This window comes from Brassica napus, chromosome A2 (assembly GCF_020379485.1).
Source record: "Brassica napus cultivar Da-Ae chromosome A2, Da-Ae, whole genome shotgun sequence".
Taxonomy (NCBI): Eukaryota; Viridiplantae; Streptophyta; class Magnoliopsida; order Brassicales; family Brassicaceae; genus Brassica; species Brassica napus.
The window spans coordinates 11765989-11793652 of NC_063435.1; the positions used below are offsets into that span (position 1 = coordinate 11765989).

At 39.3% G+C, this 27664-nt stretch overlaps 6 protein-coding genes across 6 annotated transcripts; 1 reads left to right on the forward strand and 5 right to left on the reverse strand.

The window, feature by feature from the left end:
- The first annotated feature begins 414 nt into the window (after positions 1–414).
- LOC106399459 (organic cation/carnitine transporter 1-like) lies at positions 415–2586 on the forward strand. The gene is made up of 2 exons (XM_048757478.1): positions 415–869; positions 1209–2586. The coding sequence occupies exons 1-2, from the start codon at positions 425–427 to the stop codon at positions 2378–2380; spliced, it is 1617 nt and encodes a 538-aa protein (XP_048613435.1). The 5' UTR covers positions 415–424; the 3' UTR covers positions 2381–2586.
- Positions 2415–4123, reverse strand: LOC106399469 (nascent polypeptide-associated complex subunit beta). The gene is made up of 6 exons (XM_013839958.3): positions 3965–4123; positions 3424–3491; positions 3171–3319; positions 3029–3085; positions 2908–2946; positions 2415–2821 (listed from the first exon to the last, which is right to left on the reverse strand). Exons 2-6 carry the CDS (start codon positions 3489–3491, stop codon positions 2631–2633), a joined length of 504 nt encoding a protein of 167 aa, XP_013695412.1. The 5' UTR covers positions 3965–4123; the 3' UTR covers positions 2415–2630.
- A 1214-nt stretch (positions 4124–5337) lies between these two features.
- On the reverse strand, positions 5338–9391 carry LOC106413133. Its single transcript, XM_013853966.2, has 4 exons — positions 8746–9391; positions 7880–8637; positions 6368–7494; positions 5338–6277 (listed from the first exon to the last, which is right to left on the reverse strand). Exons 1-4 carry the CDS (start codon positions 9389–9391, stop codon positions 5338–5340), a joined length of 3471 nt encoding a protein of 1156 aa, XP_013709420.1.
- A 7007-nt stretch (positions 9392–16398) lies between these two features.
- Positions 16399–17268, reverse strand: LOC106423517 (kunitz trypsin inhibitor 4-like). Its single transcript, XM_013864291.3, has one exon. It carries the CDS (start codon positions 17143–17145, stop codon positions 16558–16560), a length of 588 nt encoding a protein of 195 aa, XP_013719745.1. The 5' UTR covers positions 17146–17268; the 3' UTR covers positions 16399–16557.
- A 5322-nt stretch (positions 17269–22590) lies between these two features.
- LOC106378131 (kunitz trypsin inhibitor 4-like) lies at positions 22591–23524 on the reverse strand. Its single transcript, XM_013818314.3, has one exon. The coding sequence runs from the start codon at positions 23176–23178 to the stop codon at positions 22612–22614; it is 567 nt and encodes a 188-aa protein (XP_013673768.3). The 5' UTR covers positions 23179–23524; the 3' UTR covers positions 22591–22611.
- Positions 23525–26510: 2986 nt separating this feature from the next.
- Positions 26511–27221, reverse strand: LOC106413101 (kunitz trypsin inhibitor 4-like). Its single transcript, XM_013853935.3, has one exon. The coding sequence runs from the start codon at positions 27147–27149 to the stop codon at positions 26526–26528; it is 624 nt and encodes a 207-aa protein (XP_013709389.1). The 5' UTR covers positions 27150–27221; the 3' UTR covers positions 26511–26525.
- Positions 27222–27664: the final 443 nt, after the last annotated feature.

Here is a 27664-nt window from a genome sequence, read left to right on the forward strand (position 1 = left end):
AAAGGGTTAATCTTTGTAGTTCGCTTTTACAGTGTCATCGTTCCTCCTTTGAGTCTTTCTTTTTTTTTGTTTAAATTTTTGGTAAAGAGTTATACGTACTTAGATGAATGTTAATAGTTTGATGACAAGTTTTAAGTAAATCTTGTTTTATTCAATTTTAAATTAAAATATCAAGTTAATGAATAATCAAACTCAACAGATAATATATATATAAACATAAAATATAAGAAAAAGTTGATTAAACTATAAAATAATAATGACTCATTACCCATAATATCCTTTTATTAGAATTGTTTACTCGCGAGTGATACAAAACGTTGCTCGACCATGTGTATATATATACGGTTGCTTCTTAAGACATATATTCTCAACCAACAAAACAAAACCTTTAAACAGGATTACATACACCTGAAACAACATAAAAATGAAACCTACTGAACAAAAAACTCCGAAGCTTGTTGAGACATCACCAAATATATCGACAGATTCATCAGCATCCGAGAAAGGAGAAGCAACAAGTCAACAACAATCCAACAATGGCTATGCACTCACAGTTGACGAGGTGATCGAGCAACACATCGGAGCACTAGGGTTTGGTCAGATCGTGCATGCTCTTTTGGTCTCTATTGCTTGGACCTTCGATGCTCAGTCCACTCTTATATCCATTTTCTCAGACGCTAAGCCCGCTGCGAGGCTTCTCACAACAGGAGCCATCGTGGAAGGCTCGATGTTGTGTGGACTGTCCACCGGAGAGTGGGAATGGGTTGGAGGAAAGAGCGACACTATTGTTTCAGAATGGAATCTTATATGTGAACATAAGTTTCTTGTTGCTCTACCATCCACTCTATTCTTCATCGGATCTCTTTTCGGTAGGAATTTAATCTAGTCTCTTAAGTTTGTTTTTTAACGGTCAGGAAAGTGCTCTTTCCGATTTTTTAATATATATATATGACGTTTTAGAAGACATTTTAAATTCTAAATTAGATAACGTTTTTATTTTTCATGTACAAATTCAATTATTTTTGTGCTACATCATTTAGTATTATTCAAACTTTAATGCGTGTACAGACATAAATCGTCAACTAATAAAAAACAGAGAAAATGTTATACACTGACTTGTTTCAGTTTGATTGGTTTCTGTGTCCAGCCCTAAATCTTGAACACTGTTTACATGATTCTCATGTTGCTTTCTGTTATTATCCCAACAGGTTCTGGAGTTTATGGATATCTTGCTGATTCATGGTTCGGTCGGAAAAAGACACTTCTTATCTCTTGTCTATTAACGTTTGTCACAGCTTTAGCGATCTCTTTTTCTCCAAACATATGGGTTTACGCGTTCTTGCGTTTTGCCAACGGATTCTTTAAATCAGGAATCGGTTCTTGTTGTATCGTGCTTGCTACAGAGGTCGTCGGTAAAAAATGGCGTGGGCAAGTAGGCCAATATGGTTTCTTCTTCTTCACGTTAGGGTTTCTGTCTCTACCACTCATGGGTTACTTGGAGAGAAAGTCATGGAGAAACCTTTACAGAATCACATCAATTCTTCCTCTTGGATACGCTGTTTTCCTCTTGCCATTTGCCTATGAGTCACCTCGATGGCTTCTTGTTAAAGGACGTAACAAAGAAGCCATGGTGGTCTTGAAGAAACTCGCGAGGCGCAACGGGAAACAACTTCCATCTGATCTAAGCCTAGTCGATCTGAAACAAGGACGAGATGATAGAGCTTCGTCGTCATCAGAGAAATTTTGGAGAACTAAGTGGGCAGTGAAGAGGATTGTAATTGTGATGATGGCTGGATTTGGCACTGGTTTTGTTTACTACGGTATTCAACTAAACGCTGAGAATCTCAACTTCAATCTCTACTTAACCGTTGCGGTCAATGCTTTGATGGAGTTTCCAGCGGTTTTCTTCGGAAGCTTCCTCTTAGGGGTCATGAACCGTCGTCCATTGTTCTCAATCTCATCATACCTAGCTGGAACCGCGTGCTTACTCTGCGCGGTCCTCTCGCTCCATCGTGTGACCACTGTACTACCTGCTACCAAATGGCTGCAGCTAGCTGTTGAGGCAGTTGGGTTCATGGCGTCCTCAACGGCCTACGATGTCCTATATGTCTATGGCGTCGAGCTGTTCCCAACAAATGTGAGGAACTTTGCGGTTTCGCTGTTGTGTCAAGCGTTCATGCTGGGAGCATCTGCAGCACCGTTGCTAGTTGCATTGGGACGAGAAAACGCCATGATGTCTTTCATTGTTATTGGCGCGGCGTCCGTGTTGAGCGGTGTGGTGAGTCTATGGCTAAAAGAAACGCGAAACGCTCCACTTTATGAAACACTAACGCAGCAGGGGAAGGCTGAAGAGATGGAGAACAAAACGGAATGTTCTTGATCACTAGTGATGTTCCTTTACAATATTTGTCCAATAATTGGAAAAGAAAATGTAACATATTTTGGTTTTTTCCATCAAGATGTATGAAACGTTGACTGATAATGTAAATAATCGGAACCAAGAATCCGACAGACTATGTTTTAAGGATTGATTGTAGAGACAGGACATAGAATGGAACTCACATTTAACAGCTGGTAAAGCAAAAAGCGACAGAACATAGAATGGGGTGTGCTGGTGAGCTCTTGTTTCTCTAAGAAGCAGCAGCTTTGGGCTGAGAAGCTTCTTCAGCAGCAGGTGTCTCGAAAGTCTCTCCCACTACAAGTTCTGGGACATCATCATCATCGTCCTCTTCTTGGATAGTTGCTGGAACATCAGCTCCACCTGGTGACTGTTTCTGGAACTGCTCTGCCAGCTTCTTCAGGTTGTCTAAGTTATCAGGTCCTAAGATAAACAGAGTAAGAGAAATCAGTTAACATCAAGCGATCACTAGTTTGGAGAAAAAAGACTTGGAGAGGGTAAAGACATACCAAGTTGGCTGATAATCTGAGGAAGTATGTCTTGCAATTCTGCAGGAAAATGTAAGATTTTGATATTAGAATTACAAATAAGCCGAGGAGAGTAGTGGACAATGGTAGATACAACACTTACTTTTGGTCTGTGGTGTACCGCTCACAGCCCATGTGTTAGCAGCAATCGAAGCTTGAACTGTAATATCAACATCAATAAAAAAGGCTTTAACCAAATGCTGAGATTTTATAATTAAACGGAGAGAAAAAGTTTAGAAATTTACCCTTAGGGTTAATGAACTGAATGACTACATCATCTTTAAAGATGTTAACTTCCTCAATGCCGGGAATAGAGTTAACTCCAACTCTCTTAAGAGTGCTCTGGAGCTTCTTGTCATCAGTGGTGTTCGTCTTGTGAACAGCCTTCTTCTTTCTATAAATGAGAAAACAAAATATAAAAACAGTTTAGCTAAACAATAATTAATAACAATGCCTAATGCTTAAAAGAAGAAGAGAGACTTTGGATAGATAGATTACCTTCTTACTGTCCCTTTACCGCCAGTGCGGACAGTGTTAGCCATCTTCATCAACTTCTCCCTATTCATCTGATTGAGCAAAAGGAACACATTTAATCCCAAAAAATATCAATATCTACTCTTGACTGCATCAATTAGGCATACACACAGTGCTAATCACAAAGCTATAACCTTTAATTCCAAAATGTATCTAACAAGTTCGTTACACTCAGTAACTAATTACAAAGGTATGACCTTTAATTCCAAAATGTTTTTTTTAAATGTATCTAAGAAGTTATGCATAAATATCTAAGCTATGATTAAGAAACATGGCAGAGGGAAGAACAAATCTCGTGTTATGTAATATGTACCATGAGCTTAACCTTTAAGTATCAATTTTTACAAGCGATTAAGTCTTTATTATTTGAACAGAGAAGACACTACTTTGATAATACTCAATTGACAAAGACAGTATGTTGAATCAATGAAGACATGAAACTGATCTTGACCACTTCAGCACTAAAGAAGCAATCGAAAGGAAGAAGAAGTGAAGAGTGGTGTACCTTGTTATTCGATTTATAGGGTTCTTCCTTGGTCCAAAGGGTGTAAGAAGAAGAAGAAGATAAGAGAGATAGACAGACAGATCCAAACGGCGATGGAGGGTTTTGCGATTCCTTTGCCGATTTCGCCTGCACAATTTAATCATATATAACACATAACATCCAACGGTCAGTATATCACGTTCCTTAATAGCACTCTCCTTCTCTACCGTTCGATATCGCTGTAGGCCGCGATATATTTATTTGTACCATGGGCTTTATGGCCCATTTCATCTCCAAATTCTCTAGATGCGCAATTACTGGAACTCGTTGATTAAGCAGCACATTAACTGAAACAATTATAGAGTTCTGAAAATTCAAATTTCATGTCATAAAGAAGCAAAATTGGGTCGAACTTTAGTCATTGATTAAAGGATTCATTAGAGGCATGAAGTTCAAGTTCCCTACAATACAACTATTATTAGTTATATAGATTAATGAAAGAAAATTTACATACCTGACATTTGATTTTGATCTCTATAATGCAATTTAGTGTGACGCAAATTAAACTATTAGACGATACTCGTAGCGCGGAAAAGTACGTTGATAATTTATTTTTGATTATAAGTTTCAATAATTTTGTTTGAAATGGAAACATTGTATATTCTAAAATGTCTGAAAAATTGGTAAATATCGAGTTTACGCAATTGTCTAAAAAAAAGTCGTAAGTAAAGTAAATAATAGAAAAAATAAATTAAGTCTTTCGCAGATCAGAAGCTGTGTTTAGGTCGTAAGAAAGAAATGACATAAAATTGGATAAAAATAAGTTAGTTAGCATAAATTATGGTAAATGCAACAGTATTCCTATTTATATAAAAAGGTTTGTACCTGACGTAGATGAAGAAAAACCTATGTTTAAGTCCTTTTTTAATTAGACACTGTTAATCTGTGAATATAATATTTTATCATAAGACCTCTGAAAATGATGGGAGTGAAAACTACTAAGTTATTTAAAATTACCTTTGTCGGAAAGAAGGCCTTTGAATATTTTTTTGTAGACTATGTTCTTCACTTTCAGCTGGTGGGAATCTTTGGTTTTGATGATCGTTAATCCTGCTTTGCTTGTGACACGTGAGAGGACCACATAAAGTTGACCATGAGAGAAGACCGGTTTAGGCAGATATAAGATGACCTCTTTTAAACTCTGGCTTTGGCTTTTGTTGATTGTCATTGCGTAGCACAATCTGATAAGAAATTGCCGCCGACGTAATATGAACGGTAACTTTGTTTCATCATAAAAAAAGCACAATTCTTGGGATCAAGACCTCTTCTCCAATGTGGGAGCCAGTGATAATTTTGGCCTTCAGAACGCGATCACCAACGTGTGTTAGGATCATTCACGTACCATTGCATAATCCCTTTTTCTGATTTATGTTTCGCAGAAGCATAACTGGGGCACCAACTTTCAGAGTTAGTTTGTACGAAGGCAAACCCAAGAATTCCAATGAGTTGAGATACTCAACGGCGTATAATGTATCATTTTGATATGATGTAGTATCTGATAACTCAAAGCTGTCTGAGTTGAAGTAATCTCTTGATACCCCGTCGGTCCGTGAGATGGTGTAAGCATTGATTTCATCGACGGTTTCATTACGGGGTGTGAGGATAGCTTTATCAGTATAGGAAGTCTGGGAATTCATTGGTTTGTTGATTTCCCCATATGCAGCATCAACAACTCCTTCCAATGGGTTAACAAAACTCTGACAAATCAAAGATTCATCGATATCTATGAATTGATCATGGTATGCATCATCCTCATATTCTTGTCCTGTTTCAAGACGACCTTCCCCGACCTTGAGAAGCCACTCGGAAAACTCTTTCTCATCCTGATTGACTCGCATATTTGTTTTCAAAGAGAACTTGTGGCAGCTATTCCATAGATATGAATGGCTTATCGAAGCTAATACAATATCAGCTCTACTACCTTGTGGAATGACCGGTAGGATCTGTCTGAAATCACCACCTAACGTAACTGTTTTGCCGCCAAAAGGCTGATTTTTTACGGGTGGATTTTTCATAGACATTATGTCCTTCAACGTCTTGTCTAATGCTTCAAAAGCATGCTTGTGTGTCATAGGTGCCTCATCCCAAATTATGAGGTCCGTTTCCTTAATTAGTTCAGCCAGCATTGTACCTGGTTTGATGTTGCAGAGCTTATCTTTGTCGAGCTTCAACGGAATATTGAAGCGAGAATGAGCTGTTCTCCCGTTTGGCAGTAGCAATGCGGCTATTCCCGAAGAAGCAACTGGTAGAACGATTTGTTTTCTTGAGCGAAGTCTGGATATAATAGTCTGGTATAGGAATGTTTTTCATGTGCCTCATGCGCCATATACAAAGAAAAGTTTTTCCTCTTTTTTATCAACAGACTCTAAGACTGATTCATAGATCGCACGCTGCTCAGCATTAAGTAAGTTGTACTGCTTGTCATGTCTTAGTGTTTCCTCGGCAACATCGTAATCCATTTCTTGGTTCCACAAACTGTTACCCAATTCCTTGAGCAAAACATGGTTGATCTTCGGCATATCTTTAATATCATTTAAGGAGCGATCTTGCATGCGCATCAACTTTTCTACTTCTATCAATGTGTATTGCTCTAGGGTCTTATCGTCCAGTTCCAGATTCGCGTGGCCTAAGATCCTTTGCCTCTTGTGAAGTATGTCTTCGCTCATTGATTTCCATGAGTGTTCCCATAGTTTTTTAGGGCTTGCGACGAAGAAATTGTTTCGGAATGTGACGAACATATCACGAAGCTGGTATGGGGTGGCCGTTCGAGCACCCTCTGACATACTCTCGAGCCATTCAACATCATTGTCCAAATAGCTTCGTGCGTGGTAAACTGATTTGAAAGCAGGGTATTTCACGTCGTTGTATGTTTTTAGCTCGTCATAACTTCTAGGACCCTTAATCTTATTAATGAGGACCCTCAGATAGTATCGATCGCCTGCTGAAGGATGGACAGCTACGACTCGGCCAATGGTTTTTCCTTTCTTACGTTTAGTCCACACTTTAGCATTGTTGTTCCATACAAAATATTCAGGAATCTGCACATATGTTAGTGTCCGCGCAAACTCTGACCTTCTGCATAAAACCATCCATTCAGTGAACATTGTCTTCTCGATATCTGGTTTGCGGATTACACGGCCGAGGTTATCTGTTGATTTAACTGTAATATTATGTTCGCCTTCCAAGTGAATGATAAGCTTCTCAACTGATGGCTTTCTTTTGTGTATGTGGAATGCGAAAGTGCGCCACATAGACTCACAAGCTGATAAATATCGGGCTTCGATGTAGTCTTGGATCTCATTGCGTTGCCTGACGACTTTCTCCTTTGATCCTTTGGATCCCGTGGCGTCAGATGTAGCTGCTGTATTTCTGTTCTCAATAACAGCTGTTGCTCGGTCAACGCCCTTGGTTATGTACTTGAATAAGTATTTTACCGCGCTTTTACGATTACACCATTCAACATTAATATGAGCTTCGTACTTCTTCGGAACCTTAATGGTATGAGGTACGACAAAAATGTTGTCTAGTACAGCCCAACCTTTACTGTAGACACATCGTCGTTCCGGTGTCGACGATATAACACATACCCGGATTTGTCAATCGAAGTGTTGTTGTTATACGGCCGAGGCTACTTTTTCGTGCAAACATTATTTCCATACACGGTGACTTCGGATTCAGGAGCCCACATGGACCATGGATCATGTGTTTTGTGACTAAGTCGTACGCAACTGGGTATTCCTCTTTGTTTGGGAGCTCGGCCGAAATTATTTCATCCACTTCTTCTGCACTTGGTGTTCTGGTTGAGTTTCCTAACCACAATAATATATGTGCGTGAGGGAGACTTTTTTTTTGAAATTCTATTCGGTGGAGAGCTGCCTTGTATGGCTTGAAGAAAGTTCCTGATTTGAAATCCTTGAGGAGTTGATCTAACTTCATCTTAAAGACTCGACATTTGATGTCTGGTCTATCATTCGGAGAATCTCCACTGTATTTCTCAAGATGTTCTTTAATTTCGCTCCAGTTAGGATTGGCTGTCATCGTGATAAACAAATATGGATTCCCATATTCTCTGCAAATAACCATAGCATCGTGATATTTCTCAACTAAGTACCGAAGCCCCCCAATGAAACTTGGCGGCAGTATAAATCTCTGACCAATAATTTTAGCATCAGTGTCACCTTTGCTTACAACATCAAGGACATTGCTGTAGAGCTCGGCCCGCAAGATTTCTTGATTATTCCTCGCCCACCTCAATCGATCTTCCTTAATTGATGTATAAACATCCACAACAAATTGGTGGAGGAGACGACCGCCTTTAATCAACGTCATCCCTTGATTAAGACGTGTTTGGATTAGAGAAGCGTAGTATTGCCATATGGTCACGAATTGCCTTGTTCTTGAAGTGCATGTCTCAAGATGCAGGGAGATTTCTGAGTGAAACCCATATTCGCCATACGGAAACAGAAGCGGATATTGGAGGCTCATGTATAGAGGGTGATCGTCACGTATATGCTGCAAAGTGTCAGATTGGAATTGAACCACTATATCTTGTTCTCCAATTGTTGATGACATATCACCCACGATAAGGCATGTGACCTCGCTCGTACTCGGAAGTTCGTATTCTTTCCTCTTCCCTTTTGAAGAGGATACGAACACAAGCTACTTGCCAAAAAGATCATATGTTAGCTACATTCATGAGAGAAAGATTGACTTCACAAAAAATGTTTCGCTATTACACTAACAAAGTCTTCTACGTCCCCTTGGACCACTTCCATCACTTCCTGAGTCATAGATGGGGATACCTTTTCCAATAAGATCTTCATCTCCTGGTAACAGAGGGACTTCTTTTTGAAGCACTAAGAACTGATAAATAAGATTTGGAAATATCAAGCTCGTTTCCAAGTCTCTTACGCGGGTCATGTCGATCACTTGTTCATACGCAAACTGGCCAAAGTCGATTTGCTTGCGTTTCGTAACAGCATACATGAGGCGGAGACGCTTTTTCATCATCAAATCTGAGTCCGGACCTGGAAGCCAACTACGCTCACACACGCGGTATATGATTTTGAAGGGAACGAGCAGAGCATTGAGACTAAACACTGTCCATCCAGCACATTGACCACCGGTGAGGTGTGCAATTGCCTGATTCAGCACAACCTCTTTCCACTGATAAGAGTGCTCAATGGTTGGTGTCATCATCAATTGGTTGATCACCGAAGGGGAGAAACGGCAGACAAATCCCTTAATTAGAGCTCCATCTTCGTAGAATGGTATGTTTGAGATGAACTCTCTCACAACTCTAGGACAGAACGGATTCATATGCAACACCGTGTAAGACCACCCTATGTCATTAATAACTCTAAACACATCATCTAACCCATGATTCATAGGATCTAGAGAACCTTGAACCACAAAACCTCGAAGGCAAAGAGAGCGATACACGGTAGTGGCTTCGTGGTTAGGATGACGGCGAGAGTAACCCCCGATTGGAGAAACGGTTCCGGAGAATATCAATCGACTTTCTTGGAGACGATCATCAAACGACTTGAACGAAACTCGTGATCGGAACTAGTAGTGTTCTCCATATGCATTATCAATCTCGCTAAACCTCCGAATCCTAGTTCGAACCGAAGAAGGATTTTGATCAGATATGGCGAGGAGTTTGGATTGGAAAGTGGTTAAAAATAGAAGAGGAAGGGTCGAGTTTTTCTCGTTAAAAAGGAAGAAGAAGCCATTAATTCATCCCGATCAGTTTATATATATGATTAGTGGTGGGCATATATTTTCAATGAGTGTCTTTGGTCTAGTGGTAGAGTAGCATTCGTATTTGCTATTGTCTAGGGTTCGAACCTTCATCCCATCATTTTTTAAATTTTCGTCAAAATTTGTATTTTTTGGCTTAAATAAAGATTTATAGTATTTAATCATTCATGGTTGTCCACATATATATGTTTCCCTCGTTAAAAAGGAAGAAGAAAGTTCCTGATTTGAAATCCTTGAGGAGTTGATCTATGGCTTGAAGAAAGTTCCTGATTTGAAATCCTTGAGGAGTTGATCTAACTTCATCTTAAAGACTCGACATTTGATGTCTGGTCTATCATTCGGAGAATCTCCACTGTATTTCTCAAGATGTTCTTTAATTTCGCTCCAGTTAGGATTGGCTGTCATCGTGATAAACAAATGTGGATTCCCATATTCTCTGCAAATAGCTATAGCATCGTGATATTTCTCAACTAAGTACCGGAGCCCCCAAGTGAAACTTGGCGGCAGTATAAATCTCTGACCAATAATTTTAGCATCAGTGTCACCTTTGCTTACAACATCAAGGACATTTCTGTAGAGCTCGGCCCGCAAGATTTCTTGATTATTCCTCGCCCACCTCAATCGATCTTCCTCAATTGATGTATAAACATCCACAACAAATTGGTGGAGGAGACGACCGCCTTTAATCAATGTCATCCCTTGATTAAGACGTGTTTGGATTAGAGAAGCGTAGTATTGCCATATGGTCACGAATTGCCTTGTTCTTGAAGTGCATGTCTCAAGATGCAGGGAGATTTCTGAGTGAAACCCATATTCGCCATACGGAAACAGAAGCGGATATTGGAGGCTCATGTATAGAGGGTGATCGTCACGTATCTGCTGCAAAGTGTCAGATTGGAATTGAACCACTATATCTTGTTCTCCAATTGTTGATGACATATCACCCACGATAAGGCATGCGACCTCGCTCGTACTCGGAAGTTCGTATTCTTTCCTCTTCCCTTTTGAAGAGGATACGAACACAAGCTACTTGCCAAAAAGATCATATGTTAGCTACATTCATGAGAGAACGATTGACTTCACAAAAAATGTTTCGCTATTACACTAACAAAGTCTTCTACGTCCCCTTGGACCACTTCAATCACTTCCTGAGTCATAGATGGGGATACCTTTTCCAATAAGATCTTCATCTCCTGGCAACAGAGGGACTTCTTTTTGAAGCACTAAGAACTGATAAATAAGATTTGGAAATATCAAGCTCGTGTCCAAGTCTCTTACGCGGGTCATGTTGATCACTTGTTCATACGCAAACTGGCCAAAGTCGATTTGCTTGCGTTTGGTAACAGCAGACATGAGGCGGAGACGCTTTTTCATCATCAAATCTGAGTCCGGACCTGGAAGCCAACTACGCTTTTTCATCATCAATAACTCTAAACACATCATCTAACCCATGATTCATAGGATCTAGAGAACCTTGAACCACAAAACCTCGAAGGCAAAGAGAGCGATACACGGTAGTGGCTTCGTGGTTAGGATGACGGCGAGAGTAACCCCCGATTGGAGAAACAGTTCCGGAGAATATCAATCGACTTTCTTGGACACGATCATCAAACGACTTGAACGAAACTCGTGATCGGAACTAGTAGTGTTCTCCATATGCGTTATCAATCTCGCTAAACCTCCGAATCCTAGTTCGAACAGAAGAAGAAGGATTTTGATCAGATATGGCGAGGAGTTTGGATTGGAAAGTGGTTAAAAATAGAAGAGGAAGGGTCGAGTTTTTCTCGTTAAAAAGGAAGAAGAAGCCATTAATTCATCCCGATCAGTTTATATATATGATTAGTGGTGGGCATATATTTCCAATGAGTGTCTTTGGTCTAGTGGTAGAGTAGCATTCGTATTTGCTATTGTCTAGGGTTCGAACCTTCATCCCATCATTTTTTAAATTTTTGTCAAAATTTGTATTTTTTTGGCTTAAATAAAGATTTATAGTATTTAATCATTCATGGTTGTCCACATATATATGTTTCCCTCGTTAAAAAGGAAGAAGAAGCAATTTATTCATCCCGAGCGGTTCATAAATATCTTTAATGTTGGGCATATATTTTGCAATGAGTGTCCTTAGTCTACTGGTAGAGTAGCATCCGCATTTGCTCTTCTACAGAGTTCGAACCTCGGCCAATCAGTTTTTAATTTTTTTTTTAAATTCTATTTTTTTGCTTATATAAAGAGTTATTGTATTTAGTCATTCATGGTTGTCCACATATATCTTCTAATTATTAGGTTTTTGATCGAATGTATCAAATAACTTAGTTCTAAATAATGATAAGATTAAAATATATTTTTGATAATTATGTACACAGATACTTCCAACGTTGTCCAAACTATTTCTACTATAATTAAATAAAAACCAGTCGCACAATCCAGAGTAGTAATCGTGCATTGAAATCAGAATTTGAAATTTCCTGAATTGGTTTGTCATCAACCAAATGATGTGGTAAATATATATATAGATATTACCATTTCATTGGTTCCTATACAGATAATAAAGATCACAGTGTATAGTTAGCCATTATTATATTTTGATCAAACTATATAACATGGAAAAGATTAATAGTTTATGTTATTTAAAAAGAGATTATAACCAAAGTTGGTATAATGATGCAAAGGGAAATCGAAGATAAAGAAAAGGATGTCTCAAACAAACAAAAAAAAAACACAAAACACAAAACCAGTCAAGGCAACTTCATTAGCCACATGTGGCACGCTTCACACTCTCAGACTCCATCACATCAGCACCCTATTTTTCCAACTCAGCTGCATTATCCGCTTCCTCATTATCACCTATTTCATCAACGTTTTCTCCTAAACTGTCTTCAGATTCTGGGGCATCAGGTGGGAGCACCTTTGTCACAGTCAGAGTCTGGGTCTTGGCGGTCAGATTGTGATTCGATACCTTCACAATAAACTTCCGCGTCTGTCCAATGGTATCAACCATAGCCTGAGGAACTGGGACCATGTGATCGCCTCCAACACTATCATTGACCTAACACACAATAAGACATCATCAGAACACTTTTTTTAAATACTTTTGCAAGAACACGTTCTGGATCTCATAAACATACAAATTTCTAATTACCTGATAGTATCTCTCAACCAACTCGTTAGCTTTCTTTCCATTCAACTCCTCACCGGCATCACCAAGAACAACAAATACGGCTTGATCATTGTGGTCATACACAGAGAGCTTCGTCAAGTACCTAATACAAATAGGTGTTAACAACCATTGCGTTCAAAAAATATGTAGAAACTATATACAAACCACTTACTGCGCCACACCAACAATCTCACTCTTCCCATATTTCTCACATTAGTGTTGTGGGCCCTCTGGTTGCTTTTGTATGGCACACACCGCAGCCTATATAATACCATCCAGACCCGTGAACAACATCATCAATAATTGATGTGCACTCAAACCAAGCAACCTGGAGTAATATTTGAAAATTCAATGTGAAATTTAGTATCTTAGTAAATGTATCAGATATTGCAGATATAATACCTTAGAGAATGCCTGATTCATATAAGTGAAGAGTTCTCCCAAAGTCGATGGCTCAGGCTTGATAATCACCTCTGCATTAACTCTACTGGCAACATCCAGGTTAGAGTTCAACCTGAATAAAACGTCAACCCAGGCATTACAATATAGAGTAGCATGAACGGCATTCCAATACATGAAACTAAACCTTACCAACTGAGGTAGAAGAGTGTTTCTTGGACATCACTATCCATAAATACACCTGAGGACGCCATAGCAGATAGAGACAGGACACCTATAGCAGAAAGAATGCCATGACACATTAGCAAACTTATAATAAAATGAAGTTAAGGCCTCAATCATATATAAACTCATAAACAACAATATAACTTAGCAATACAAACCTCCAAACCGTTTCGGGTTTAAAGTGGTGACCAAGATAACACGAGCAGTACCTCCAGATGCTTTAAACTTCTCACTGAACTCAAAGGCAGCCTTGTCCTAGAGATACAACTTCATCACAGGATCGCTGCAACAACACAAACTCGTGTATTAAACAATTGCGAATATAGTTTTTAGTTAATAATTGAGAATATAGTTTTTAGTTAATATCATTGTGTTTAAACACGAAGCTATAACAACACAATAACTTACTCATGTGTCTGGACGTGAAGCTCAACTCGGCGAGATACAGCTATCTCAGCTTCATCAAGCAAGAGACCGTCACTGGGAACCTTCCCATTCACAAGTTTGATATGGCCAATATAGTCTGCAAGAGAAGACATCAAACTCAATGTCTTATTTATAAATCCGGCAATCAATACAAAATGCTAAGCAAACACTCCAAGATCAATACAATAACTAATCAGATGATATCATACGATCTAAGATCAGATTAAACTACTATCCAATATAAACGGTGATTGAGGTTAACGAAGCGAGAACTTACCATAATGATCACCTTTTTAGTCGGAAGCAGCATCGAACTCTCTGAATCCATATATACAGATCCGATCCTCAGGGAAACGGATTGAACTGTCCTCGAGAGCAGTGAGAGCAGAGTTCCATGAGAAGCTAATAGTGACATCTGGATCAGCTACCCGGTAGATTGTCTTACTCTTTGATCCGAAAAACTTGTTGAGCCGGTAAGTACAACCAGCTTTCATGTGAGGCAAATAGGTCTCAATCCTTCCATAGGGGATGAAGCCCTGGATTACACTCTCCTGTTGCCAAAATAAAATTAGTCAGATAAACATATGTTTAGTGAAAACCAAAACTATTTAAAATATTTAACCCGCAACAAATATTATATATATTCCCATGATAATAGCAACAACAAATAATGATACATAAACAAATCAATCTATTTTGTTGCTAAGCAATCCTAATATCAATCATCTGATCAAACAAAGCGATGAACAGCAATCAGACGTTATGGTATCAAATCAATTATTCGAGGTCAAATTATGGTTTGTACCTCTTCATCGATGAACGTTCCAAGCCTCCCAAAAATGGATCAATCGAAACCGCACCTCGTCTTGATGGGGCCCGAATGTCACATTTTGAAGGTAATAACCTCTTCTACGTCGTCGTTGACGATTGATTTGCCTTTGTCGACGGGTGAGACAGATGATCTGCCCCTAACGCTGATAACGGGGACGGAAGAAGCACCGGTTTTGCCGTGTGATTTGATCGGACTCTACGATACAGCCGTTGCACCTCTTGATTTCACCGGATTGTCAACGCTGGAAGAGACACCGGTTTTAGTGACGGGTTTGATCGGACTCTTCGATACAGCCGTTCCACCTTTAGATTTCATCGGACCGTCATCGCCGGAAGAGACACCGGCTTGAGAGACGGGTTTGACGAAATTGGAGGGGATTGCCGCCTTGCCGTTCCTTTTCACTGAGTCGGAAACGTCGGATACCTTCATCGCAAGGAGCAGTTGAAAGGACAGAACAGTTTTAGATCCAAAAAACACATCGATTAAGAGATCTATATAGAATAGCAAGCGGAGAAAGCGATAAAGATCCATTAATGAGATTAAAAGTTCAGAAGAGTGGAGAGAAAATTGATTGTCCGCGATTAAGATTTGTGAAACGTAGTAAACGGAGAAGAGGAAAAGAAAGGGGATCGACGGAACGAAGAAGAGAAAGAGAAAAGGGATCGAAGATCGAACATGAGACTTCACCGAGACATGGACTTCCATGGACTTTCCGGGCTTTCAGATTCCAAACATTATTGGGTCGTTAGGATGCGAGGCCCAAATGCAATGCGCAGCGCGTCTGACGTGGCTTATCAGTGGTTTCCTATTGGTTGATTATTATTGAGGGCGTGGACAGCATGAGAGGAGCCCTTATTCAACTTTTAGTATTGTATTGATAATCATCGTTATAACATCATGAATATAATAACTACATAAACTAAAAGAGAAATTAATCACTGTTAAGAAAGCAATTTTAAAACAATAAAGTTTGGTAATGTTATGTTTAATTTTCATATTATGTGAATCTTAAACTAAAGAGATAGTTATAAGAAAAAAAAAACAAACAAAGAAAGATGTTTTTTGTGGAAATTTTATGTTTACCACTTTCAAGGTACCACTTTTCATCTTTACCACCACTTAAGGGACATTTTCAAAAATACCTTGTTTATTAAGTGACAAAAGACTATTATGCCGTTGTTATCTATATATATATATATATAATAAATCATTATTTAAATAAATAAAAATAAAAAAATAAAAAAAAAAACTAAATTTTTTATTCGAATTATACTTTTTTAAATGCGAACTTTTTTATAAATGTTTTTTTGAATTTTTTTTAACTATTTTTTTTCAAAATTTATTTTTGAAATTCGAAAATTATGTTTGAAGCTATTTTTTAATTTTTTTTATATTTTTAAGTAATTATTTATATATTTATTAAAATCTTTCACATTCCAAAAGCCTTATCATATCTCTCAACTCTAAACCCTAAGTCTAGATTAGTTAATCCTAGGGGTATAAATGTCTTTTCCATTCATTAAAAGTGAAAGTAAAAGTGATTAGTGTAAACATGAAAAGTAGGAGTAGTACTATAAATATGGTATTTGTGGCAATTGGTTTTATTCCATTTAAGATGAACAAAGAAAACAGAGAACACAGGGATAGAGTTTTATTATTAGTAGCTAGTTAAAACTCTTATCCACGTAATTTTGTAGTCTTTAACTTCGCTCGATTAATAGACATAATTTTGGACTTTGACGCAGCCTCTGCCTAGTCAGCTTTCACGAACACAAAGCGGAATGGCAGATTGGATGGAGCCAAACGGCTATAGCCATATCTGTCCACAACCATTCCGAATTCGTAGCAGCTCTTATCGCCACCACAATACACAAACTTGTAACCGCTAAGTAGACCTCCAGCTTTCTTGATCTGGAAGGAACTTTTGGACGAATCTTTTCCAGTTTCTGGCTTAGGACCAGCTGCTATGAACAGCCATCCTTTAATCTCAGTCTCAGTGAGCCACCAATAGGATGACTGACCGCAGATCGTAGGTGGGAGGTCCATCTTGATGTTGAGGTTCTCTGATTCGGGAACGAACCTAGCTCCAGAACCCCAGTTTAAGAATCTTAGGGGAAGGCCCTTGTTCCTCCTTGATAATTCCGGTCCGACATAAAGGGGACATGGGTTGGCACCACCGGAGGCGAGAGTCAGGGCACTTTCATAGTGGGAGACTGGGACAGCGTAGTAACTGCCATTGGATATGAGATTACCATCAGTGTCGACAACTGGTTCGCCCGCCTTTGCTGTGGCGGCCAAAACAGCGGTTGAGACAAGAAGGAAGTAAAACATAGGATTCATCTTCTTTTTTGGAGTTTATGTGGTTGACTAGATTTGTTTGTTACTGGATGAAGAAAATGTGAGTTCATATGGTTGCTTTTTATCAGTTTATACATCCACATAGGTTTTGAATTATTAGCTTTAAAATTAAACAAGTACACTGAGATTTGAGAAGATCATGTCCATCTTTGTTTACTCAACTTTCCTTCCATGCTTCTTCATTTTTATTTTATTTCTGGCTACGAACGCTTCTGTAACTTGTTTGTTTATTTATTTCTTATGTGGAGATAAAGTTTTAACAAATAAAATTATATATGTTCGTAGTTGCCACGCATGTTTTCGCTTATTGTTTTATTTCATGTATAGATGGATAAACAAAGAAGACAGGAACACATGGATAGAGTTTTATTATCTATAGTAAGTTAAAACTCTATTATCTTCTTAATTTTGTAGTCTTTAATTTCTCTCACATAATAGATATATTCTTGGACGGAGTCTCTGTCTCGTCAGCTTTCACGAACGTAATGGGGAATTGAAAGTGTAAAGGCCCAAGACATCACTCAAGCCCAACAGGAGTTGGCCCAAGTTATCAAAGGAGTCAACGGCTCTCTCAACCAGGATCAGAAGACGACAATAAGACAGAAGAGTGAGAAGAAGGGGACAGACTGTGCTAAGGAGCAGAGAGCTCTCGTACTATGTAACCAGTTTGATACCTTGTTATCAGTAGCAAGTGGCTAGATGTGTGACAGATGTAAACAGATCCTGAGAGATCAATTAGGGTTGAGAGAGTGTCTCCAACTATATAAAGAAGTATAGGAGGTTGTAAACCTTTTGAGCTTTTGAAATATATTTTAAGTAAAGTTTAAGTCTTTCTTCTTTGTTCATATGGTATCAGAGCTTTCTTAAATCCTTAACAGGTTGCTGTAATGGCAGAAAGAAACGATCCATATCCTTTTCCTTCAGACATCCATGTCACTAGCTCTGTCACTCTTAAGCTTAGCGACACAAACTACCTCCTTTGGAAGACACAGATTGAGGCTCTTCTCCGTTCTCAAAAGCTCCTTGGTTTCCCCACTGGTCTTACGCCAGCTCCTGCTGCTACTGTCGTCAACATCGTCAACGATGCTCCTGTCGAAGCTCCTAATCCAGCTCATGAAGCCTGGACGTGTACGGACGAGCTTGTTAAGTCATGGATCTTTGGAACTCTTACAGAAGAGGTTCTGGGTCTTGTTCATGCCCTTGCTACATCCCAAGATGTGTGGCTTGCCCTTGCCTCTCACTACAACAAGAGTTCTCTTGCTCGAGAGTTTGAACTCCGACGTCGTCTTCAACTCCTTTCTGTGAAAGGTAAAACCTTTTTGGTTTATTGTCGAGAGTTTAGGATTCTCTGTGACAATCTTAGTGCTATTGGTAAGCCGGTGGATGAAAACATGAAGATTTTCACCTTTCTGAATGGTCTGGGTCGCGAATATGATCCTATTACAACAGTGATTCAGAGCTCTCTGTCTCGACTCCCTCCTCAGACGTTCAATGATGTGGTCCTTGAGATCTCTGCTTTTGATGCAAAACTACAGTCGTATGAAGCTACTCCAGAGGTCTCTCCTCATCTTGCCTTCCAGACTCAACGTTTTGGAAACTCAAACTATGGTGGAAACAGAGGACGTGGCGGTTCTTTTGGTCGTTCTGGCAACTATCGAGGACGTGGTGGATATTCAACACGAGGCAGAGGTTTCACACAACAGGTTAATACCTCTGGTTGGAACCAACCTCCTGGATCTCAGTCTCAGGGTTCTCAATCAGGGAATACTCGTCCAGTATGTCAAATTTGTGGACGTGTTGGTCATGTGGCTTTGAAGTGTTGGAACAGATTTGATAATGCCTACCAGAGTAATGACACTCCTCACGCCCTAGCTGCTCTTCAAGTTTCAGATTCCAGTGGTCGCGAATGGCTTGCTGACTCGGGTGCTACAGCTCATATGACGCCTTCAGCCACCAACCTTCAGAACTCAGTTCCATATAACGGTCAAGAGACAGTTATGGTTGCAGATGGAACATATCTCCCTATCACTCATGTTGGATCCACTACCTTGAATACCACGACAGGTAGTCTCCCTCTTTATGATATACTTGTGTGTCCATCAATGCAAAAATCTCTTTTGTCGGTCTCGAAACTGTGTGATGACTTCCCTTGTGGGGTCTATTTTGATGCTAATGCTGTCTCTGTGATTGATTTGAACACTCAGAAGGTAGTGACCAGAGGACAACGTCGTGAGAAACTTTATGTGTTGGAGCAACCTGACTTTGTAGCTTTCTATTCAAATCGACAGACTGTTGCAGGTGATCTAGTGTGGCATCAGCGTCTTGGTCATGCAAATCCTCAGGTTCTCCAACTCCTCAAAACCAGCAAGGCAATTTCAGTTAATAAGAGCAGCACCACTTCCGTCTGTGAACCTTGCCAGATGGGAAAGAGTTCTCAACTTCCTTTTTTGATTCTGTCTCTAGTGTAATGGAACCACTTGATCGAATACACTGTGATCTATGGGGTCCTTCTCCAGTTGTATCTGTTCAGGGGTTCAAATATTATGCAGTCTTTGTAGACAACTATTCTCGTTATTCATGGATCTTTCCTCTAAAAATGAAATCTGATTTTTGTGATATCTTTATTGGATTTCAAAAACAAATCGAGAATCAGTTAAGCAAGAAGATCAAGGTGTTTCAGAGTGATGGTGGGGGTGAATTTATGAGTACGAGGTTTAGAGCACACTTACAGAATCATGGCATCCAGCATCTCATCTCCTGTCCGTCAACGCCTCAACAAAATGGCATATCGGAACGTAAACACCGGCACTTAACAGAATTGGGCCTGTCTATGATGTTTCAAAGTAAAGTCCCTTTACGTTTCTGGGTTGAGGCTTTCTACTCTGCCAACTTTATCACCAACATGCTTCCTTCTCCATCTCTGAAGAACAAGAGTCCCTCTGAGCTTATACTGAAAAAGGTTCCTGACTACAGTTTTCTTTGAGTTTTTGGGTCAGCCTGTTATCCTTGCTTACGCCCTTTCACTCAACATAAGTTCGAGCCACGGTCTCTTCAATGTGTCTTCTTAGGATATCATCCTCAATATAAGGGATACCGTTGTCTCTATCCTCCTACTGGTCGTGTCTACATTAACCGCCATGTTATATTTGATGAGACTTGCTTTCCATTCATGGATAAGTATAAGCATCTAGTCTCTCAACAGACCACAGGTATCATGGGAGCATGGCAAGCTGCAGATCCGCCTCAACGACAAGTCTTGCCAACTCTATCTTCCTTACGTTCTCAGGTGTTATCTCCGACTCATGCCTCACATGAAAATGTTGTGGAATATCCACTGGAAGATAATACTACCGAGACGTCTCCAGCGGACATCGGTCTTCAAACACCAGATCGTGAAGAGATGGTACTAAGGCCTAGTCCCGAGACCAACACTCAGCAAGCAGTAGAGCCCGTCACTGAGGAACAACGTCACCCCATGAGGACAAGATTACAGTCTGGAATTCGCAAACCGAACCCTCGGTATGCATTACTTGCGAGCACTACAATCCCTTCTCTACCTAAGACGGTGGCTGAAGCTTTAGCTCATCCGGGTTGGCGACAAGCTATGCTAGAAGAGTTGCAGTCTATTTTTCAGAATCACACGTGGTCCTTGGTTCCTCCTGAAGCTAGCATGAATGTATTGGGCTGTCGATGGGTGTTTACTGTTAAACTCAACGCTGATGGTACTCTACAGAAGCTAAAAGCACGCCTTGTTGCTAAGGGATTCAATCAAGAAGAAGGCATTGACTTCAATGAAACATATAGCCCTGTGGTCAGGACTTCTACCATTCGCATTGTGCTTACCGTGGCCACTGCGAAGCAATGGAATATAACTCAGCTTGATGTTAAGAATGCCTTCTTACATGGTGATTTACAAGAGCAAGTGTATATGGTGCAGCCTCCTGGTTTCGAAGATCACGCTCATCCTACTCATGTTTGCTCTTTGCATAAAGCTCTCTATGGTCTTAAACAAGCCCCAAGAGCCTGGTTTGACAAGTTTAGTAATTTTCTGATTGAGTATGGCTTCGTCTGTAGCAAGGCAGATCCTTCTCTATTTGTCTATCGTCACAATGGAGATACTCTTGTGCTGTTACTCTATGTTGATGACATCTTATTAACAGGATCTAACCCGGCGTTGTTCAAGTCTCTCATTAATGAGCTGAGTGCTCGGTTTGCGATGAAGGATCTGGGAACTTTCCATTACTTCTTGGGAGTACAAGCTCAACATCACTCTGATGGACTTTTTATTCATCAGGCCAAATATACAGAGGAGATACTTCATAGTGCTGGTATGTCAACCTGCAACCCGATCAACACTCCACTTCCTCTACGTCTTGATCATGTGTTCCAAGATACAACGCCATTTGCTCAACCCTTCTACTTTCGAAGTCTTGCCGGGAAGCTCCAGTATCTGACAATCACACGTCCGGATATACAATATGCTGTGAACTTTGTGTGTCAAAGAATGCATTCACCCACTGAGGCAGACTTTGGTCTCTTGAAGAGGATCTTACGGTATCTTCGTGGCACTTCGACAATGGGTTTATACTTATCTAAACACAGTAGCCTGGATGTGGTGTCTTATAGCGACAGTGACTGGGCAGGATGTCGAGATACCAGACGATCCACTACCGGTTTCAGTGTGTTACTTGGCTCTAACGTTATCTCGTGGTCGGCAAAACGACAACCTACAGTGTCTCGATCTTCTACTGAAGCCGAATACCGAGCTCTAGCAACCACAGCGTCAGAATTAACATGGGTCTCTTCCGTTCTTCGTGATCTCTTGGTTCCTCAGACGCGACCTGCTGTCCTTCGCTGTGATAACCTTTCCGCTGTTCAGCTCTCGGCCAATCCGGTCTTTCACAACAGGTCTAAACATTTTGACACTGACTACCATTATGTTCGTGAGAGAGTTGCCCTTGGTGTGCTTGAGGTTCAGCATGTTCCCTCTCATCTTCAACTGGCTGATATTTTTACTAAGTCCCTACCGCGACAATCATTTCAGCAACTGCGACATAAACTGAATGTTCGCGTTCCTCCCACATTCAGTTTACGGGGGAATGAAAGTGTAAAGGCCCAAGACATCACTCAAGCCCAACAGGAGTTGGCCCAAGTTATCAAAGGAGTCAACGGCTCTCTCAACCAGGATCAGAAGACGACAATAAGACAGAAGAGTGAGAAGAAGGGGACAGACTGTGCTAAGGAGCAGAGAGCTCTCGTACTATGTAACCAGTTTGATACCTTGTTATCAGTAGCAAGTGGCTAGATGTGTGACAGATGTAAACAGATCCTGAGAGATCAATTAGGGTTGAGAGAGTGTCTCCAACTATATAAAGAAGTATAGGAGGTTGTAAACGTTTTGAGCTTTTGAAATATATTTTAAGTAAAGTTTAAGTCTTTCTTCTTTGTTCATAGGAATGGCATAGTGCATAAAGCCAAACGCTGAACGCCATATTCGTCCACAACTATCCCGACATCGATGCAGTTGTTATCTTTACTACAAAACATAATCTTGTAACCATTAGTAAAATCTCCAACTTTCTTGATCTGGAAGAAACTCTTGGACGAAGCTTCTCCAGGATCTGGCTTAGGACCAGCCGATATGAATAACCATTTGCTACCCTCGGTCGCAGTGACCCACCAATAGGTTGAAGACTGAACGCAGGTCGTAACTGGGATGACCATCTCGACGTTGAGGTTCTCTGACTCCGGAACGAACCTAGCTCCAGACCCCCAGTTTGAGAATCTTATGGGATAGCCTATGTCGTCCTTTGAAAATTGCTGTTCGATGTAGAGGGGACACTGGTTGTCACCAAGGGGGGAGAGAGTCAGGCCGCCACCGAAGATGATTGGGCGAACTAAGTAACTGCCGTTGAATATGACATAACCATCATTGTCGAGAATTGGTCCGCCAGGGTCTGCGGTCACGGCCAAAACAGTGGTTAAGGCAAGAAGGAAGTAAAACATAGGATTCATTATTTTTTGAGTTTATATATATAGTTGGTTATATTTGAATGTAACTGGGTCTAGAAAATGTGAGTTCAGGTCATTGGTATTTTATACATGGATGTGCTGAGTTGATACGTACAGCTTTGTATACGCTATGCTTAGGTTTCGAATTATTAAAGTACATTGAGATTGAGAAGATGCGTATCTTTTTTGTGATCCACTTCTTTAATTGCGAGTCAGTCTTTATTGCAACATGTGGCTGCACTTCTGGTTCTAGAACCCTCAAATCTGTCTTCACGTCTCGAGAAAGATGCACATACAGCTTTGTATAAGCTAATTAAGCTTCTTTAACACTTTAGTTTTTTTTTTGTTGCTAACGCTTCTTTAATTTGTTTGTTTATTTATATCATATGTGGGATAGAGTTTTAGCCTGGTCTTGGACCGTTGGCAACGAATAAGTTTATGTATGTTCACTATAGCTCTGGTTTTAGAGCATGATTATCCCATGAAACCCAATTGGGTTTCTTAATGATTATTTAATTATATAAATATACTTAAGTAGACTTAAGAACTCTAGTTAAGAAACTTTAATTTTGAGTGGTTTAATGGGAGTTTCTTAATTAAGAGTTCTTAAAAAAAAATTAAATTTTTTAGAAGAATTGAGGAAGATCACCTACTCAAGAAGAGGAAACATAAACAAGAAAACCTTACTTGATCATCCATATGCCAATGTCAATGCCATTCTTTGATGAAAACCTCAATGCCACTCTTTTGGACCTGAAATACCAAGACAAGAACATGAGACAGAGAACACAAAAACAAGCATTATACAAGAACAGAAACTCGTGACTTCTCTTGCTTTGCATAAACTTAAGTTTATTTGTCTCACATTTCACACAGAACAGATTACATAAACTTGAAACATACATTATGAAACTTGAAACATACATGTTGTTGGAAGATGAAGATGTTGTGTAAACCGAGTAACATAATAAAAGGTTACACAAATTTTCTTGGATCAGCCAATTAAGTTAATAAACCGATACCACACCACAAGCTTCATGATACAATAATGCCTATCCACATTGTTGAGTTCAACAACATCATGATCGATAAGTCTGTAATCATACCACACCACAAGCTTCACGATACAATAATGCAGGTGAACCAATGCCTCCACCTCAGATTCACTAATACAGACAACTTCTAGAGATTTGATTGCGTTTTAATAATATACACACATAGAACAGAACGGGTCATCAAATTGAGAAATATAATAGCAGAGGAAACAAGCAAAAAATAAAACAAACCAGATATCAAACAAATGTAAATATTCACAGTCAACATACACTACATATTTGTCTTGAAACCAAGCTTTAGGGTCGATATTGTAACAAATACAGTCAAACTACTCAACCATTATTTCTACATGAATCAAAGGGCAACAATTAAGCACACTAATCCAGACAATAAATGTGAGAAAGTTACATACTTACCAGAAGCTGATCTCCAAACTGAAGATCGTCAATTGAAACCAAGCTTTAGGGTCGGAGGAGACGCCATCAGTACCGAGAGATTTGTCAATTGGTGGTGGATTTTGATCCTTCTTCTGACGGCGTAGAGAGAGAAGATGGAGGAGACGCGGTGAGCACCGAGAAAGTTGAGGAGACGTCGATGACGGAGAACACAAGAACACAAGAACACGGAGAAGACGGAGGAGACGTCGATGACACAGTCCTCGTCCGTCGTCGGTTTGGATTCTTCTCCTCTGACGGAGATCGAGAAACCGTGAGAAAAGGAAAGGAAGAGACAAAAGAAAAAGAAAAAAAAACAAAAAAATGAGATGCTGACACGTGGTTATGAAACTCCCCTAAAAATCGGTTTCCAAAACTCCCCATTAAGGATCGGTAATTCTCTTTTTCTTTTCTTTTGATTTAATTAAATCACAAAATTTGTTTAAAACCCCCACTTAGGACCTGCGATAATCATGGTCTTATAAATTTTTGATTGAAACATTATTTTATAACAATTGTTGGGGGTTGGACCCTCAGGCCCTACAGCATATAATTCTCTGGATTTTGATATGTTTGGAGCCAACTCATCGATGCCAATGGCCGGGGCCGGAGTTGTCGACTGCCTCCATGTTGTGATCTGAGCAGATATCTCTCTATCTCCTCATTATCTTCTGGTTCATCTCTGATGTTAACCTACTGGTTATTCTCGTAGTTGTTCAGGTAACCTTGTTCTATTCATTATATAATTTAATTTTTTTTATAGAAATTCTGTAGAAACCATAGTGCTTTCATAGCAGAATGAGATCCAAGCTAACAACTTGTATCAAATGTTTCATTTTTATTAATGGTATTCACATTCTTACAAAGAAAAGAATAACAACTAAAGGGGGTGTTAGTGGGGGTGAGATTTATAATGAGTCTTAGAATTTCTAAGTCTAGTGTTATTGGTTTATAGATTCTCATATTCTCATTAAAATCTATTGTTATTGGTTTGATGATTCTATAACTCTATACAAAATCATTTATTATTCAAAAAGTTTAGATTTTAATGATTCTACAAATCTATTAAAGTAAGTGTTATTGGGAACTGAATTCTTATCATTTTAACTCACAAATTAAGATTTTGAGAATACTACATGTTTACCTTGAATTCTTAGAATCATTACATTACTTTATTTTCATAGATTTTCACAATATACAAAATTCTCTACATCTCTTTCCAAATTTAACAAATCTCCCAACTTTTAAAATCAACAAACTCTATATAAATTTAAGTCCCACTAACACCCCCAAAAACTCCCTTTAATTTTCTCCATCCAAGCTGGGCTGGTTTGAAGTTGAGCACCCTGGTTAAATGGTTGTTTAACCATTCATAGAATTTTCACATATGGTTTTCTATTATTGTGATATCTGGTGATATGGACACAAGTCTTTAGATAGTTTAGAAGACAGGGATAACAACAAGGTTAATTTAAAGAGGAAAGAGCCCAAAGCCTATATGATTAATTAAAAGTATATAGCTTTTAGTCCTTTTTTATCCAACTTACACATAGTCCTTATTCGAGCTAATCTACATGAGTAAACCGGTTCTGATTTAATAATATGTTTTGTCATGTTTCATAATTTTCCTTCTTTTAGTGCGAATGTGCTTCACCAGCTAATAACTTAACTAATAACGTTTACCCAAAAAATGGGCATGTGCATCAGGGGCTGAGATTTTAGAGTTCTAGACGATTTAAAAAAAAAAAAATCAATAATTTGTGAGTTTAGTTTTTTTTTACACAAATTTGAGGATCTATGTATAATTTCTTCAAAAAAATTAGGGGCTTAAACTAGCTAGGGTGAGAATTGAAAAGAAAATTAATGTTTCATTCCATTAAAGATGAACAATGAAAACATAGAATACACAGATAAAGTTTTATTACTAGTGTGCAAGTTAAAAATCTTATCGTTATAGCCATATCTGTCCACAACCATCCCAAATTCGTAGCAGCTCTTATCGTTACGACAATACACAAACTTGTAGCCGCTAAGAAAATCTCCAGCTTTCTTGATCTGGAAGAAACTCTTGGACGAATCTTTTCCAGTTTCTGGCTTAGGACCAGCTGCTATGAACAGTAATCCTTTACTCTGAGTCTCAGTGAGCCACCAATAGGAGGACTGACCGCAGATCGTAGATGGGACGTTCATCTCGATGTTGAGGTTCTCTGATTCGGGAACGAACTCAGCCCATGACCCCCAGTTTGAGAATTTTAGGGCAAGGCCCTTGTTCTTCGTTGATAATTCCGGTCCGACATAAAGGGGACATTGGTTGCCACCACCGGAAGCGAGAGTCAGGCCACCTTCATTGTCGGAGACGGGGACAGCATAGTAGCTGCCGTCGGATATGAGATCACCATCAGCGTCGACAACTGGTTCGCTCGCGTTTGCTGTGGTGGCCAAAACAGCGGTTGAGGCAAGAAGGAAGTAAAACAAAGTATTCATCTTCTTTTTTTTTTCTGATTTTATGTGGTTGGCTAGAGTTGTTTGTCACTGGATGAAGTAAATGTGAGTTCATGTGATTGGTATTTATCCGTGTATACATGCATATACAGCTTTGCATACGTTATGCTTAGGTTTTGAATTTATTAGATTTAAAATTAAACAAGTACATTGAGTTTTGAGAAGATCAGGTCTATCTTTTTTTACTCCACTTTCCTTCCACGCTTCTTCATTTTTATTTTATTTTTGTCTACGAACGATTTGGGTTGTATGGCATAAAAAAAAGCCTAATTCAATGAGTAATCAATTTCCCGAACATTTCTATACACACCACTACATTTATATAATAATATTATATTAGCCCTCTCTTTCACCGGTGCAACCTGCAAAGAAACAAAAATTTAATTAATAATTACTGTGAAACATAAAATGTGGCTCTTTGTTGTTCACTTATATTCACAAAATAAATTTTTTATCACCAATATTTGGAGAAGAGAATAGATTCTTCCAAACTACAG

Bases quoted from the DNA above. Each gene is read 5' to 3' on its own strand.
- LOC106399459 (XM_048757478.1), top strand. From the start codon at position 425: ATGAAACCTACTGAACAAAAAACTCCGAAGCTTGTTGAGACATCACCA. The intron at 870-1,208 runs GTAGGAATTTAA...TTATCCCAACAG, and splicing joins CTTCATCGGATCTCTTTTCG to GTTCTGGAGTTTATGGATAT.
- LOC106399469 (XM_013839958.3), bottom strand. From the start codon at position 3,491: ATGAATAGGGAGAAGTTGATGAAGATGGCTAACACTGTCCGCACTGGC. The intron at 3,320-3,423 runs GTAATCTATCTA...TCTCATTTATAG, and splicing joins GGTAAAGGGACAGTAAGAAG to AAAGAAGAAGGCTGTTCACA. The intron at 2,822-2,907 runs GTATGTCTTTAC...TGTTTATCTTAG, and splicing joins TCAGATTATCAGCCAACTTG to GACCTGATAACTTAGACAAC.
- LOC106413133 (XM_013853966.2), bottom strand. From the start codon at position 9,391: ATGAATCATGGGTTAGATGATGTGTTTAGAGTTATTAATGACATAGGG. The intron at 8,638-8,745 runs GTTAGTGTAATA...CCTCTTCAAAAG, and splicing joins AAGGGGACGTAGAAGACTTT to GGAAGAGGAAAGAATACGAA. The intron at 7,495-7,879 runs GCAGCTCTCCAC...CATACCATTAAG, and splicing joins CTTTCTTCAAGCCATACAAG to GTTCCGAAGAAGTACGAAGC.
- LOC106423517 (XM_013864291.3), bottom strand. From the start codon at position 17,145: ATGAATCCTATGTTTTACTTCCTTCTTGTCTCAACCGCTGTTTTGGCC.
- LOC106378131 (XM_013818314.3), bottom strand. From the start codon at position 23,178: ATGAATCCTATGTTTTACTTCCTTCTTGCCTTAACCACTGTTTTGGCC.
- LOC106413101 (XM_013853935.3), bottom strand. From the start codon at position 27,149: ATGAATACTTTGTTTTACTTCCTTCTTGCCTCAACCGCTGTTTTGGCC.